Raw genomic sequence first — 15138 nt, forward strand, 5'->3', positions numbered from 1 at the left:
GATTCAGATGAGAGGACGATTAAAGATCTGGGGGACAGGGGATGACTTACGGTGACATCACTGGGAAGACAAGAAGGGTGGAGTGCAGGGCAGGAAGTGAAGAAACTGATCAAGGACCGGGGAGAAACACACTTCTCATTTCAGCAGGAAAAGGAAGGAGAGAAGGAAGGGAAGAAGGAAAAGGGGAGGAAAGGAAGAAGGATGTGGGAAGAGGAAGGCTCAGTCAAAGCTTATGACCGAATTCCCCAGGATCTGAGCTCCTCACACCACAATGTTCTGTCTCAGCTCTGAGTTTCTGTTCTTTAATTTCTGGTCCCCTTGGTGATTGGGCCAGTTCATATTCTTTTAGTCTATTTCTTGGGTGGCAAAATGGTATATTTAGTCAGAACTGTGGTTTACTTGGACAATAGGGATTCTGTGAAAGGAAGGTGGGCTCCCTGGATCCCCACTGGTCTGAAAGTGCCACCGTGCTGTTTTTCTTGGCATTGGTGAACAGACCACCCCCAGAGTTCATCTGGCTGTGTGCGAGAATCTACAAATTAGTTGATACACTAAGTATATATATTCTCACTTTTAAAAATTCTATAAATGGTACTAGGCCTTCACATTCAACCACAAAAGCCTATTTAATCAGTTCTTAAAGTCCACCCTTTTCCTGGGTCCAGGAGCCCAGCCTAGCCTGGGCTCCTAGGTACAGAGAAAGATGATGCGACAGACTTTATGCCAGTTAGCCCAGGGCAGCCCATAGAGTCGCCGATTGATTTCTACCCTCTGGTATCCTTCTGGCTCCAAAAGCCCTTCTTCCCAATGTCCACTATCAGTGACCCACTCTGGCCTTTTGGGAGGGCACAAGCTCTTACAACTTCTCCAAGAGGTGCACAAATGTTCCTAAAGGTAAGTCCATGACCAGGTCACTGTGCAAAAGTAGATGTCCCTGTGAAGACAGGAGATTAAACATCTTGCATTCTCTCTGCGGGGGATCCTGCTCTTGGTCTTTCTCTCGTTTTCCATGTAGAGCCTAGTGTGAAAAGAGGGGCAGAGTCTGCTCCTACCTTTGAGGAGTTCTGTGCCCAGCCTCTACAAGAAGGGCCCAAGGCCTTGTTTAGGCTAAAGTCATGGCTCACACGTGGTTCATTCTGGTTCCCCAGGAAACAGCACCTGGGCTGGGGCCACAGCTCTGCTCAGTGATGAACGGGGATCCTCTGGATAACCTCCCTGGACCCGTAGGACAACAGCAGACATTGATCAAAGATTTGGAGATTCCAAGTCATGGTTCTCCAATAGGCACAGTTAACATCTGGAACCTTCATGTGCTTCTTAGAGACCAGAGTTTTCCAGAAGGGATGCCTTGTGTCCCCCCATCAAAACTCACATTCCTTTGATGACTTTATAAACAAAGTGCAGCAGATTGCCCTCTCCCTTCTCTGTTGTCTTGAAAACCAGATGAGTAAACTTACCAGAATCTTTACATAAATTAAAGAGATTTGGAGAGATTCTCCTGAGTGCAAAGTAGACACACTTCAGGGATATCAATTTTGGTTGCTTGGATGCCTTTCTTTGCTTTATTTCATAATTCTTGGCTGGGCTGGGTATAGCTGCAGCCATCAAGTGAGTTCAAGGTAATGTTTTGCCATATTTTTATCATTATCTCTACCATTAGCTCTGCTGTCTTCTTAAGGAGCATTTAGCTTATTACCCACAAAATACCACAGGGAAACCCACACTTTTCTAATCACTGACCTGGTTCTTTCCCCTGCAGCCAGTACCCAGCTGCAGAAGTGGTCAACTTCGGCACCTGGTTCCTCTTCAGCCTCCCCATCTCCCTCATCATGCTGGTGGTCAGCTGGTTCTGGATGCACTGGCTGTTCCTGGGCTGCAAGTGAGTCTCAGGGCCCTGCCAGCAAGATGCTGAGGCCCTCCTGTCCACCCAGGGCCTCAGCCCAAGCCCTAGAGGGCACCACTCTGTGGGGGGCTGCCAAGGAACCACAGGGGATGCCCCGAGGAGAACGCAGGGGTCTAGATGAGCTAGGCATCACCTTTTCTAGACACTTTAAACATCCATGGACCCCTCACTTCACTCTGAGCTTAACGATGAAATGGTCTTAATTTCAACTAACTGGTTAGAGGAAGTCCTGGATTCACAAAAGAGTCTGAATTGGAGCATTTAATGTGGTTTCACTTCTCTCAAAGCATATAATTTGAACTAATTTCTAAAGAAATGATTCCAAGTAGAAGTTGCCCTAGGCTTACTTTTATAGACATGGCTGATATATACTTAGTAGTTATACAAAGTATGTTCCTGACCCTCAAAATAATGTTAGACATTCCTCTTGCAATATTATCTCTAATATTCATCTGCTTAGCCATCCTTCTTTTCATTACCATATGCTTCAAATTTGGTCAGCTTATAACACATAAAGGGAAAGTATATATGATGCTTTGCTATTAGTCCATGGAACACAACATTCCCATTGCTCAGAGGCAATGTTCTCTGAGCCGACTTTGGAAAAAAAAAAAAAAACTCAGACACACTTGTCAAACCAACATCAGCTGTATACTTCAATGCCTCCACTGTTACTAATTGAAAAAAACACCCACTTTTACCCCAGACCAGCCTCGTCTCTAGACAGATACACACACACACCACGTGCAACACACAAATAAATAAGCATCTGCAGACATACGCCACGTCACACTGACTCTCACTTATGTAAAGGACGAGTGTGTAGAAACAACCTACATAAGTACACTCACGCGAATCCCAGAGACACGACTACATGTGGAAGTAGCAGGGGTCTGCCCAGATGCACGCACCTGGAAGGCTGGGGGGCAGGCTGACGAGGCTGCGCACTCTGGTAGATGAAGTCGGATGACAGGTGGGAGGGCAGGGAGACGAGGGACCACAGCCCACCAGGAGTTAGTATTTGCCGAAGACCATCGGCTCTGGGCCTTAGAAGTGTGCTTCCCTGACTATTTTGCCCATTCTCCTTTCTCAGTTTTAAAGAGACCTGCTCCCTGAGCAAGAAGAAGAAGACCAAAAGGGAAGAACTGTCAGAGAAGAGGATCCGAGCGGAATATGAAAAGCTGGGAGCCATCAGGTAAGAGGCAGCCACTCACGGGCCCTCCCTCCATGGGCAGGCGGGTGGCTGGCGAGGGGGCGCACAGCAGCGGCCCTTGAGCTGGGCGAGCTTTCCTCAGGCATTTGGAGGTGCTATTTGATGCCAAAGTCAAGCTGGCCCAGACTCGAGGGGCCACCCTTTCCCATTGCTACCATCCACGTCCAGGTGGTTAAGCAGTAACTGCACGTTACGTCTCCGGTCCCGGAGCTCGGAATGCAGGAGCGTCCCAGGGCAAAGTGAAAAAGCTCACAGCAATCTCCCAACTCCCGGAGCGGGCCCTTCTGTTCTATCTTACAGCTACCCTGAAATGGTGACTGGGTTTTTCTTCATCCTGATGACGGTGCTGTGGTTTACTCGGGAGCCTGGCTTTGTTCCCGGCTGGGATTCCTTCTTTGAAAAGTAAGTGATGTCGTCTCTGAGAACAAGCCCTCACCCTAACTCTTCCGGCAGGACCCACGGGGGTCCCCTCCTAGGCTCTTCTGGGCAGTCATGAACCCAGGAAGCGCTCTGTTCTCTTGAAAGTCCCCTCTTTTCAGGAAGCTGCAGGGTGGAGTCAGGAAGAAAACAGTCTTTGGCGTCTGAGTCTGGGATTGGGATCAGGTGCTGCCACCCTGCAGCCACGTGACCTTGGTCTTGTCACTGAAGCTCTGGGGACCTCAGTTATCTCGTAGTTGTTATGAGAGTTAAAGGAGAAATGTCTGTAAAGTAAAACATCACCTGTGAAGATGACGGCCACGGCAGCTGGAGCCTGTGTGGGGAGAGGCCAGTGTAGGCTCCTGGGCCTCCCTGTGTACCCCCCAGAGGGCCAGGGCCACAGGCCACAAGCTCTCGGCACCAGCTTATGACCCGCCCCTGAAAGAAGGCTCACCATTTTCTCTTCATCTGAAGAACTCCTGATCACTCCTCCTGATAGGCCCATAAAGTCACACTAAGATATCTGCCCTGGCCGGGCCCTGCCTCTGGACATTAACTGTTGCCCATTAAATCTACCACTGGATAGCATGACAGCAGCTGGCAAGAAGGAAGGGCGACATCCCCCAGACTGGGTCCTAAAGAGAGGCACTGTACTCAGACTGTGTGAGACAGGGTGCTACCCCGAGGCTTCCCAACCCTCCTCCTCCAGCTCTCTTGTCTCTTTGCCAGGAAGGGCTATCGCACTGACGCCACAGTCTCTGTCTTCCTTGGCTTCCTCCTCTTCCTGATTCCAGCCAAGAAGCCTTGCTTTGGGAAAAAGAATGATGGTGAGAGGAGTTCAAGGGAAGAGGTTGGTGCTGGCTCTAGCCAAATAATGGTCCAAGTCAGAATTTTCAGAAGGAGCCTTACCGAAGCCCCCCCGGTTCCACCCTAGAATAGCAGAGCATCTTCCCAAATCATCCGGTTCATCCATTAGACCCCTATCTCCACAAACCAGACCCATTACGTTCACCTGGCTCCACCTCCCTGTCTACCTGTGATCCAGGGGAGGACCAGGAGCCCTCACTGGGGATGGAGCCCATCATCACGTGGAAGGACTTCCAGAAGACCATGCCCTGGGAGATTGTCATTCTGGTGGGAGGAGGCTATGCTCTAGCTTCTGGCAGCAAGGTAACCCCTGAATCTGTTCTTACTTGGCCAAATAATTTTCCTAGCAGCTTTACCTAATGAATTATTATGCTTCTGGGAGGAAAGATGCAAAGACACTGAGGGAGAGGTTAATGTTCACCCAAGTCTCTGGGAAGGGAAGCAGTACAGCCAAGGATGGATAGCCTGTCCCCCCTTGAGCTTCTAAGCTGGCACTACTGGGAACAGTTACAGATCAGCTGTGCCAGTCACCACACACAGGCATTCACACCTCGCTTATGGGCCCACACTGCTACAAGCAAAAGACCTTAGATTTTGTAGCCATCTTCTTCTGGGGTTTTGACAGTGGTGACAGATGTGTCTGTAAGGGTCCAGAAATGCCTCAGATTGACCCACAGCAAACTGCCTCTCCGTCAGCCCAAAGGCATATATTGAGCCCCTTTGGCGAATACATGCTAAAGCGGATGTAAGTGTCCCCTGATTTCCTGCTTGGGAGGATTTGGGATGAGGTCTTTTAAAGGGGGCTGGTGGGAAATAGTTGAATCTCCTAGCGCGTTAGCCCCTCCTGAAATAGAAACAACCTTAAGACTCAGTCAGGTTAAGGTTGTCACTGTTTTCTTCCTCTGCCTGCTCTCTGTACATTAGGCCATTCTGAACTTGGCTCACTTTTGTTCGCCCGTTCATTTTGGGCCTACATGCTATCTGCATCATCAGTGAGGTCAGAGAACCCTCCACTTGGAAGGAACATGGAGGACGCTGAGTCCCATCTCCCACCCGATGAGAGATTTTCCCCCCACGAAGCCCCCAGCTTGAACACCTCCAGTGACAGGGCATGCCCTGCTCAGCCAACAGAGAACAGCTGTTTTTACTTTCAGCTCAGGTCTTCTGGCTTTCTCCTCAGGAACCTGCTCCTCAGTAACAATGATAAAAAATAATACAGTTATTAGGTCCCCCTAGGTCATCTTCTTTTCCACCTAATACTCCCTAATCCCTTTAACCATTCGTCACAGTGACCCCTTACCACGCTGGTCCCTCTTGTTAGGACTCACTACGCTCTGCCCTTGGTCAGACATGGTCCAGGGGTGGTCAGTCTACTGTAGAGTAATTACCCAAGCCCCAGTCTGCATTTTCATGGAAGCTTTTATAAGGCTTCATTGGCATTCATGTCAGTGTTTATATTGAAGTTGTAGTTAACTAAAACCCTTCATTTTTCTCATTGTTGTTAACCACTATTAAGCTTCAGGTCCTTCAACCAATCCTGTATATATGCTGTCAATATTTCTAATTCCAAGTTCACAATATCATATTTATCTTTGTTGAATTTCAATGGTTAGTTTTGGCCTCTGAGCCCAGCCTGGCAAGATCTTTTTTTTTAACCAAAATTGTACATGTATAGTTGTAAAACCTATGGACTCTACCAACTTAATAATTTAAGTACAAGTGATTCCTACTGAATCTGAAATAATTTCAGTCTTAACTTTAGTGAGGAAAAATCCAATGAAAAACGTTTTCATACCAAGGGTTTAAAAAAGCAAGATTTCCTTTGTTGTGTTTTTTTTTTAAACTGTGCAGCCTAATTTATCAGTTTATTTCAAATGATAAACTAGTTCTTCTGAAAAAAAAATAATTGCCATTAAGTTATTTCACTTTACTAACAAGTACTATTTGGATAACATAAGTAAAACTCCATTTCTTTATGAAACAGTTTCCACTCAGCTAACTGCTCTCCCTCCCCTGTCTTTGTCCAGTGAGCAAGGTTTAATGTGTCACAAGAGACAACAATTACGGAGCTCCCATAGGCCTTGAGGCTCTGAACCAACCATTAATTGAAGTGGTTCCCACATATTGGATTTATAGCTCTCAATCACTTGAGAAAAAAGAAAGTGCTCCGAGGTAAAAATGGCTTCAACAGAGAACTGAGAAGTCCTTTGGTCATCAGTTGTCTGTGAGCCTGCCGTGAAGTGGCCAGGGTGCTGTGGAGATCAGATGAGCTTTTGATGAACTTGGAAATGAGGAGAGAAGGTAGCCCACTGACAACGCAGTGAGGCTGACTTTAACAGTAAAGCATGAGCAGGGCTTACAGCTTGAATCATAAAATGTCTCACCTGGCCTCCTGGCCTGCTCCCCAGGCCTTGAATGCGTCTGCAGTCTATAGGGGAAAAGCCAGAGCATGTCAACCAGAGAAGGGAGAGGAGGGGAGTGGGAGAGCCTGAGAATGCATATGGCAACTTGGGGTTTTTTAGAACAAAAACTCAACTGTGCCCTTCATTTTTAGGGGAGGGGAAGAGACCATATCATTGGCAGATGAACATCTTCCAACCAAATGAATTACTCTAAGTGGAAATATTCATTTATTTGAGTTGATATGTTGCTGGTGGATAGGGTTTAAGCATGGCAATATGCCTTTATATCGTGTCGTCAAAAAATATGGGCAATCACAGATCCGTGATGACACTTGAACCTAAAGCAGGTTGAGACTGGATGACTATGTTTATAGGCCAGAGAGGTGGCACCTTCCCCACTAAATGAAGATAGACTCACTCCCTCTCTCCTTCGTTACTCATATGAAACTCCTAATGTCCAGCCCTGCCCACTCACATCCCCCAAACCAGAAGATGTCATCATCCAAAGATGTTGATAATTTTTCCCTTTTATGGGTAATAAAATAAGAGGAACAGATTTCAAAAAGCAGAATTAAGGATTACACTTGGCAGTCTGTGTATTGACTGAATGCATACAGGGAGAGTGTCAGAGGCTAGAGGAAGAGTAATGAATTTGAAGTGGAGGGGCTGATCGCCCCAAAGGTCTCCAGTCCTGGCCGAGTCATCACCGTGCTAAGAAGGATCGCAGCAGTTAGAGTGGGTGGTTCTCCATGCCCTGTAACGACGGCCCAGGAAACCTGGGACGATGTTGTACAATCATTTAAAAAAAAAAATTCTGGGCTACAGAAATGATCTAATCATAAAATCAGAAATGTCTGTAGGTCCAGTCTGCCTGAAAATAGGGAGGCAAATTAGATGGCTCCTGGTGGTCCCTTCCCGCCCCCCACCTGGGCCTTCTGGAGGCTGAGGATTCCACCGGAGTGTGCTCTTCCTCCTCTCTCCTTACCGCATCGCCTTGTCTTCCTGCAGAGCTCTGGCCTCTCCACGTGGATTGGGCACCAGATGTTGTCCCTGAGTAGCCTCCCACCATGGGCCGTCACCCTGCTGGCCTGCATCCTGGTGTCCATTGTCACAGAGTTTGTGAGCAACCCAGCCACCATCACCATCTTCCTGCCCATCCTGTGCACCTTGGTGAGTAGAGCAGGGCGCTCAGATGTCCAGGCAGGCTGCCCTAGGAACAGGCAGTGGCAGACCCCAGCCTGGGGATAGTTCCATGGCCACACTCTCCCCTCTGGTCACTGCCACAGCCTTCACTGATTGGTGTTCAAGCCATAGTTTGAAAAAATGAAGTTTTCAAGTAGTAACTAATAAGTAAATAGATAATTAATAATAGAGCTGTAGAAACCCTTTTCCAAAAGACTAGGCTTAGTTTAGGGGCAGCCCTGAATGGAAACAAGAATGGACAAAATAACCTTAAACCTAGGATTCCAAATCCCCACAGTCATTGTCAACCTTTCTCTTCTGAGATAAGACTTAACTGGAGGGCAGGAGAAACAGCTGCAGAAAATGGAGGCAAATGCCCCCAGAAGTACTCTCAGCTGCAGAGACCAAAACCGCAGCTCTGTCACTACCGTCTCCACCCAATTTCTCTGTCCAGGAGATTCCGAGAATTGTGAGCAGTGTCAGCCTCATTCCACGGTGTCAGAACAATTTGTGATTAATGGAATAGGGGAGGGGAGCAACTGCCAAGTCTCAGCTTGGCTAAGCAGCCCCAAAGGTAACACACAAGACAAAATGCTGCATCTGTCCCAGTCCGTGAGGTGGGACCAATAAAAGGAAGGGTCCTCCTCATCACCAACAAAATAATCTCCTCCTGCTCCTTCTAACCCCAGACCCTTCCCAGCCACTCTCAGCTCCCTGCTCAGATGTCTCCCTCCAACTTCTCCATCACCCTGCTTGTGTGAGCATGGGAATGCACTTAGTGAAAACCTGGCAACACTGAGGGCAAGACCACAGGCTCAAATCCCATATAGGGAAGGCAATTATCTTACCTAGGGAAAAAAAAAACAAAAAACCTTAGTTCTGCACCCTAAAAGCGAGAGATGTCTATTTCAATCAAAGCAGCTTATTCATGAGACATGTGTTTGAAGAATTTCTCAGCTAAAGAATAAAATTGTAAAACTACTTCCTTATACCAGCACCAAGAAATGAAACATACCTTCTAGGAAGGAGCTCAGGGGCCGTGTTTTCAGGGGAAGTGAGTGAGCAGCAGGAGCCCCTCTGAGTAGGCGGCGCTGCCTGCTTTTGAGGGCAGTGATTTACCTACCCCCAGCACGTGGCGTCCAGCCAAGGTCAGCCAACACCAAGCCATCATTTAAAGCACATTCATGATGGTAAGCACAGGAAATGCAAGTCTAATCTCAACGCTCATGTTTCTGTGAACTCTCTCTTCTAGTCGGAAACGCTGCACATAAATCCACTCTACACCCTGATCCCTGTCACCATGTGCATCTCCTTTGCAGTGATGCTGCCTGTGGGCAACCCCCCCAACGCCATCGTCTTCAGCTACGGGCACTGTCAGATCAAAGACATGGTGAGTCTGGTGTCCTCTTCCTGCCAGCCCCACCGCCCCCCCCCCCCACCCTGAGGACAAGGATGGCTGGCTCCACTGCCTTCTCCTGAAGTGTATTATTTTGTAAGCAGTGTCCTTGATCTGTCAACGCTCAGTCTAGTGTGGCAGAAAGACTGGGCCTGGTGAAAGGTTTTTGTCTGGTCCACAAGCACCAAGAATAGCAATAATGTGCTCCTCAACCCTTTTCTGGGAAAAAGTGGGTATACAGAGAAAGCCAGGCCGGATACAGGATGTGACCCAGTTCCAGGTGAGAGCTTGTTCAAGTCTTTGCCTCAGTTTCGTCACTGGACTCTGAGGCTGTTCATTCAAAGCGGTGCTGGTTTATTCATAGATGGTTAAGTGTGAGAAACTGTATGAACCTCGGGTGAAAGATATTTTGTGAGCACAGGGACCTTCTGTTCCACTCTCTCCCTGAAGCAAGAAACCCCCAAAGCAACAATGACAAAATAAAGCGTCCATAGCTCACGCCTCAGCTTTCAGCTAAGCTCACAAAAGATGGCTTTCAGGAGACATTTTGCTGCTGATTTTAGTGCTGGGCACATCCACTCTCCACTCCTCCCTGCTAAGCTTCTTTATACCCAGGCTGACGGGGTTGGGGAGGGACGAAAAAACAAATTCAAGTAACTGGGGCCTGGCTGACTCAAACAGGGCCCATTCCCCCTGGCTGAGGGAATCCAAACTTGTTCTCAGCAGCCCTATAAATATCAAATGGAGAAAAGGAAGAGAGTGTCAAGCTGGTGGCAGATATTCAGATCCTTTCTACTTTCAAATTGCTCACCTAAGTCATCTGAATTTCTTCAGGGAAGGGGGGTCCTGGCCACCCCTCTGTCCCCCTTATCTTGCTGCAGAACCCTCAGCCTGCTCATACGGAGCTCTGCCCCAACTCTCAAGTCCCCACAACACCCCCGCCCCCCGCTCCCTCTGCCGTGTGCTCCCACCATTCACCCCAGCCTTCCACCCTGGTCACGTGATCAGAGGCAGTAATTTTTAGAGGCACCAGATGACAAGCAGTGAGCCGGTCCTGGGTTCTGTTCCCAGCCTGGCACTGGCTCAGGACTTCACTTTCCTCACCAGTTAAGTGAGGAGGTTAAGCTAGGTGCTCTAAACGATCTTAATTTAACTCCTTCAGAATCTGCATCCTCTCACCTGCTAGGAAACACGGGCAGTTCTCCACATCAAAAGACCCAGGGGCCAGGATGATTAATAAGTCCAAGCCTCAGGCCGGAGGCAGAAAGGCGACACATCCAGTCATCTGCTTGAACAACTTCCTAACATTCATTTTTCCCTCACAACTTTCCCAACTTAATCCCAGCCAGCGGACTTGCGGTGGTGACACTCTCTATATTTGGTCATTAGCCGGCAGGACGCCAGCCATCCTTGCTGAACATTTTTCCAAGCGGCCCTGGCTCTGCCATCTGTCATCCCTCACGTCGCCCTTCCGCCTGCGAGTGTCAGTGCCATGCAGAAACAGAGGGGGTCGGGGTCGTGGGGGTGACATCCCCTGCAGAAAGCAGCACAGGCCCACGCCAGCCAGGGCAGCTGTGCCGCCTTCCTGCGGAAGCAGAGGCAGCGGACCCGTCTCCCCAGGTGAACCCCAGCCTCGCCACGTCCATGAGCTGTTTCCTGGGGGTCAAAGGAAACAGTAGCAAAGCTTCACAGAAGATAACCTCTCCTACAAGTCAGCACATTAAAGGCTCTGAGAGGTTCCTGCTTTAAAGAGCTCTGTTTAACTCTGATGAACAATTTCCCTATCACGTAGCCGCAGGGCCCCTTTTTAGTGTAACTTACATTCCAGGATCTGGTGTTCCAGGCACACACCTTCTAGGCCTCTGTGTGATGGGGAGAGTGCTACAAGGTGGGGTGATTCCAACGGCCCTCTCCCAGCCCCACGCCCTCCCTGCTCGCCGGTCCTCCCAAGTCCTGTGCCCCTACAAGTCACCACCAGCACCCCTGGCAGTGACTGGAACACACCAGGCCAAGCAGGGGGGCTGTGATCATGTCAGGGCTGAGGCTTAGGCAGGGGAGCTCATGGGGATCCGTGCAGCTGCCTGCTCAGGGTGACTAGGCTGTGCTGGTTTGTGTCCTGCAGGTGAAAGCTGGTCTGGGGGTCAATGTCATTGGCCTGGTGATAGTGATGGTGGCCATCAATACATGGGGAATTAGCCTCTTCCACCTGGACACTTTTCCCACCTGGGCTCAGGCCAGTAACATCACCCACCAGGCCTAACACAAGTGGGCAAACGGCCCAACCAAAGGAGCGACCAGCACCCAGCAGAACCTGACCAACAGGCCAAGAAAACCACCAGGAGGACACAGCCCCACCAGAAGACTCCGCCATCTACACCTCGAGTTAAGTGCAGGGAGCCTCCAACAACCCAAAGCACAGGCTTGGATGTCAGTGTCTTCTGCTCTGCCCTCCTTCCTTAGCACCACAGCTCAAGGAAGCCCAAAACCTTTCTCACCTCCTTGTATCTTATCTCTCCAGTCAGTTCTTAATGAAGACAGGAAGGGTCCAAAGCCTGTCTCAGATGCTCCTCAGAGGCTAAGTCTCGCAAACTGACCAGTCTCACTGGGTTTGGCGTTACTGTTAACATCTTGATCCCTCTTAGGAGCTGAAGGAGAAATCCCAGTCACCCTGCCTGTGCACAGAGGGTGAAGCCAGTGACAGCTCCTCTCTGGGGGAAAGTCGCACCCAGAACTTGAGACCCAGCGTCGGCTCCTTTCTCCTATGTGTTTCTGTCCTAAGTTCTCTCCACAAAAAGGCAATTCTTAGTAGTCCTCTTTGTGGCAATCAGTACTCTTTTATCACTGCTCTGATTCCCTTTTAAGCGTCTCTCTTCAATGGCTTCTCTAGACCTCGGCACCAAATTCCTGTAAAGAAATAGCGTTTCCCTTTACAAAGAGGCTGGTGCTGTTCTGTCTGTCAGAGGAAAAGAGAAAGAAGACACAATGAGATTGGAAGCTCTCTGTCACTCATCACCAACCATCAATACCACTGTGCTGGCTAAGTGTTGGGAGAGAGAAGAAACTTTCATACCTACCTTATTAAGGAGGCCGAAACTGTAGTTAAGACCATTAATAGTTAAGACTATTAATGATATCTGACAGGCTTTCTTCTGGCAGTAATGAGTAGTTCGTTCCTGAGAAGCCTGTACAAAAAGGTCCAAACACGCCAGTCCTTTTATACGAGTTAACGAGCCCCCTGAGGGGAGGGGAGATGTCTCATGTCTCTTAAAGTCCCCAAGCAACTTAAACAGTATAGTAAACTGTACCTGCTCAATAAATGCTCCCCGTGAGAAAAGTCACTTTGGAAATCCAGGCCTCCTTCTTCCTGAACGGCACCATTTCCCCCATGACAGAGATCCTTGCTGTACGACTGGGTATCGCTCCCAATCCAGTTTTCAGGCATTACACATTTCTGATTTCTACCATCAGCTACCTGCTAAATACATCTGGGGAAAGGAGAACCCTGTAGGTACTGCACCCTTCGAATTGATTCTGAGTTACTACTGGCAGTCTGTGCAGTCTTCCCACAACCGCAGAGCAGCTGTGGCCCAGGGTCTGAAAATAACTTACCAACAAAGTCACTCCCTTAGTTTATCAAACATCCGTGAATTAAAAAGTTGCTTTTGTGCCAAACTTGCCCAGATTTAACCAGGAACATTACTCCTTCTGCCAATTAACTTAGGCCAAGTTATCTGGCCACTTATAAAAGTGAAGCCCCAACGAGCCCAAATGAAATACCAACATTAGGTACACTACAGCTGGCGTGGTGAGGCCAGCACCACCATGGTTGTGTTGCTCTAAAACGTTCAGAAGAGTCAGGCTGTTACTCCTATTGTGAGGGTAGCCGAATTGTCAAAAAACGTCTGACCCATTAAACAACTTAAGACACCAAGCTTCTAAGTCTGACAATAACACAAAGGCGCAGATAATCAGTAAGATTCAGTAAGAATTGGGCTGACTTAGAATGACTGGCTGCCGTTCAGCTATTTGAGAAGCTGCGTCTCTGAAAGGGACGGCAGTGCGACGCCCCCTGCCATTGCTCAGAGCCGGGCTAATTCACTCAGGTAGCAAATTCGGAAGGAGCATTTATTTCTGTCTGGTCTACTAACCACTCTAAAGAACAGCACTGTACTCTCCGCAAACAAGAGTGCTCATTCCCACAGCAGGAAATGTCAGATACGACTAACTCCCTGTCTTCTAAAATCGCTCTGCTGTTGGACAGGGACAAATAGCCCTACTTGGTAGTCTTGTGTCTCTTGCAAATATATTACGTTTGATTTTTATCTTTTAGTATCACAACTATGGGTGGAAAAGCTGTGAATGATCATCTTATACCAACTCCTTTTATAGATGATGAAACTGAGAAACAAAGACACTAACTAGAGTTGCATCTTATTCTGAAGTCAATTAAACATCAAAATTGCTTGAAGCTGCCTTTGAAGTTCCTTTAAGCCACCCATGAAGTACACACTATATGATCTTTTACCTTAGTATGTACGTGGCACAGGGACTCACGTGCTATATTAGCTACTTCTCCCTGTATTGTCAGAATAGATCCCTGTTTCTTTAACTGAATGGCAAATAAAGTAGGTGGTTTCACATTCAGGGACCCTGTTTGAAAAGTACTTCTAAACACTAGACTCACTCTCACTAGAGTGAGAGAACAGAACCATCAGAAGACAAGGGGAACTGAGCTCCACGGCCACAGGGAGCCGTCCCGGGGCTGCCCTCACTGAACGAACCCCAGCCCGCTGCCCGCACTACCTACATGCATCTCTGCTTGGCCCAGTCTTGTACAGTGTGCACAAAAGAATGAGGCAACAACACTGCACTTTTCATTAGCAGGCCCAGGACCCAGGCTTTGCAATGTCCCGCTCCACGCACTTTCCACAAAACTTCAGTTTGGCTCGTTTCTCTCCCAGGACCTCAAAACATGCCATCCACTAGGTATTCAGCACTTAACTAGGTTGCACCCAGATTTAGGAAAGGTATACACTGAACATTTGAAAATCCAAGTCTCACAAACTCCCTAGTAAAACCAAAGTCTCAAAATATTTCCCCTTCACCACCTGGTTCCTTTCCACAAGGCAAGGCCCTAACAGTAGGGGAAAAAAGAACTCATTCATCTGCGTAAGGAATGGAAATGCTACGTGCAAAGTCCAAGCCGGGAAGTTGAAGAAAAGCCTCATTTGCTCCAGTACAGTATATAGTGTTCCTTCAGGAGGAGTCACAGAAAAAGCACTTAACATGTGGCGGGTCTCAGCAGAAAAACAAACCCCAGTGTAGTATCCAAGGAGCAGCTGCTCAGTGGAGATGGAAACACCATGCATGTCACCTGTGCTCCATGAGCCCACAAGTACAGACGCCTGGAAAACCCGGACATCTTCACTCTTCGCTAGAGTCACACAAATGAAAACTGAGTAAATGGGTGAGAAAGGAAATAAAATTGTTCCTTTAAACCAAAAACTGCTTAATTGTATAAAACACTACATCAGAAGAGACATCTAAAGACATCAACTGGTAACGTATAAAATATAGCGCCTTTTGACAATTTTAAGTAAGGTTGTTTTGGTTTTTCTCTCCCTTTGGTTTTTTGTCAGGGAGGGTTACAGTTTAAAGATAAGCTTTCAAGTTCAATGTATTTTTTAAGTCCCCAACATCAATCCTGAAATCTCATTTTTCACGTTAGTAACCTTCAGCAGTATTTTACGTAACCCTC

General features: G+C 48.0%; 1 protein-coding gene across 1 annotated transcript in view; it reads left to right on the forward strand.

Moving 5' to 3' along the window:
• The window catches only part of SLC13A4 (solute carrier family 13 member 4), a 38034-nt gene extending 26394 nt beyond the window's left edge, over nucleotides 1-11640 (forward strand). Inside the window, exons 9-16 of the mRNA XM_064487332.1 lie at nucleotides 1760-1879; nucleotides 2997-3098; nucleotides 3417-3518; nucleotides 4263-4360; nucleotides 4579-4703; nucleotides 7811-7972; nucleotides 9237-9374; nucleotides 11503-11640. Of these exons, the coding sequence (XP_064343402.1) occupies nucleotides 1760-1879; nucleotides 2997-3098; nucleotides 3417-3518; nucleotides 4263-4360; nucleotides 4579-4703; nucleotides 7811-7972; nucleotides 9237-9374; nucleotides 11503-11640 (985 nt within the window). The remainder of the gene's footprint in view (nucleotides 1-1759; nucleotides 1880-2996; nucleotides 3099-3416; nucleotides 3519-4262; nucleotides 4361-4578; nucleotides 4704-7810; nucleotides 7973-9236; nucleotides 9375-11502) is intronic.
• The last annotated feature ends 3498 nt before the right edge of the window (nucleotides 11641-15138 follow it).

Source organism: Camelus dromedarius, chromosome 7, assembly GCF_036321535.1.
Source record: "Camelus dromedarius isolate mCamDro1 chromosome 7, mCamDro1.pat, whole genome shotgun sequence".
Taxonomy (NCBI): Eukaryota; Metazoa; Chordata; class Mammalia; order Artiodactyla; family Camelidae; genus Camelus; species Camelus dromedarius.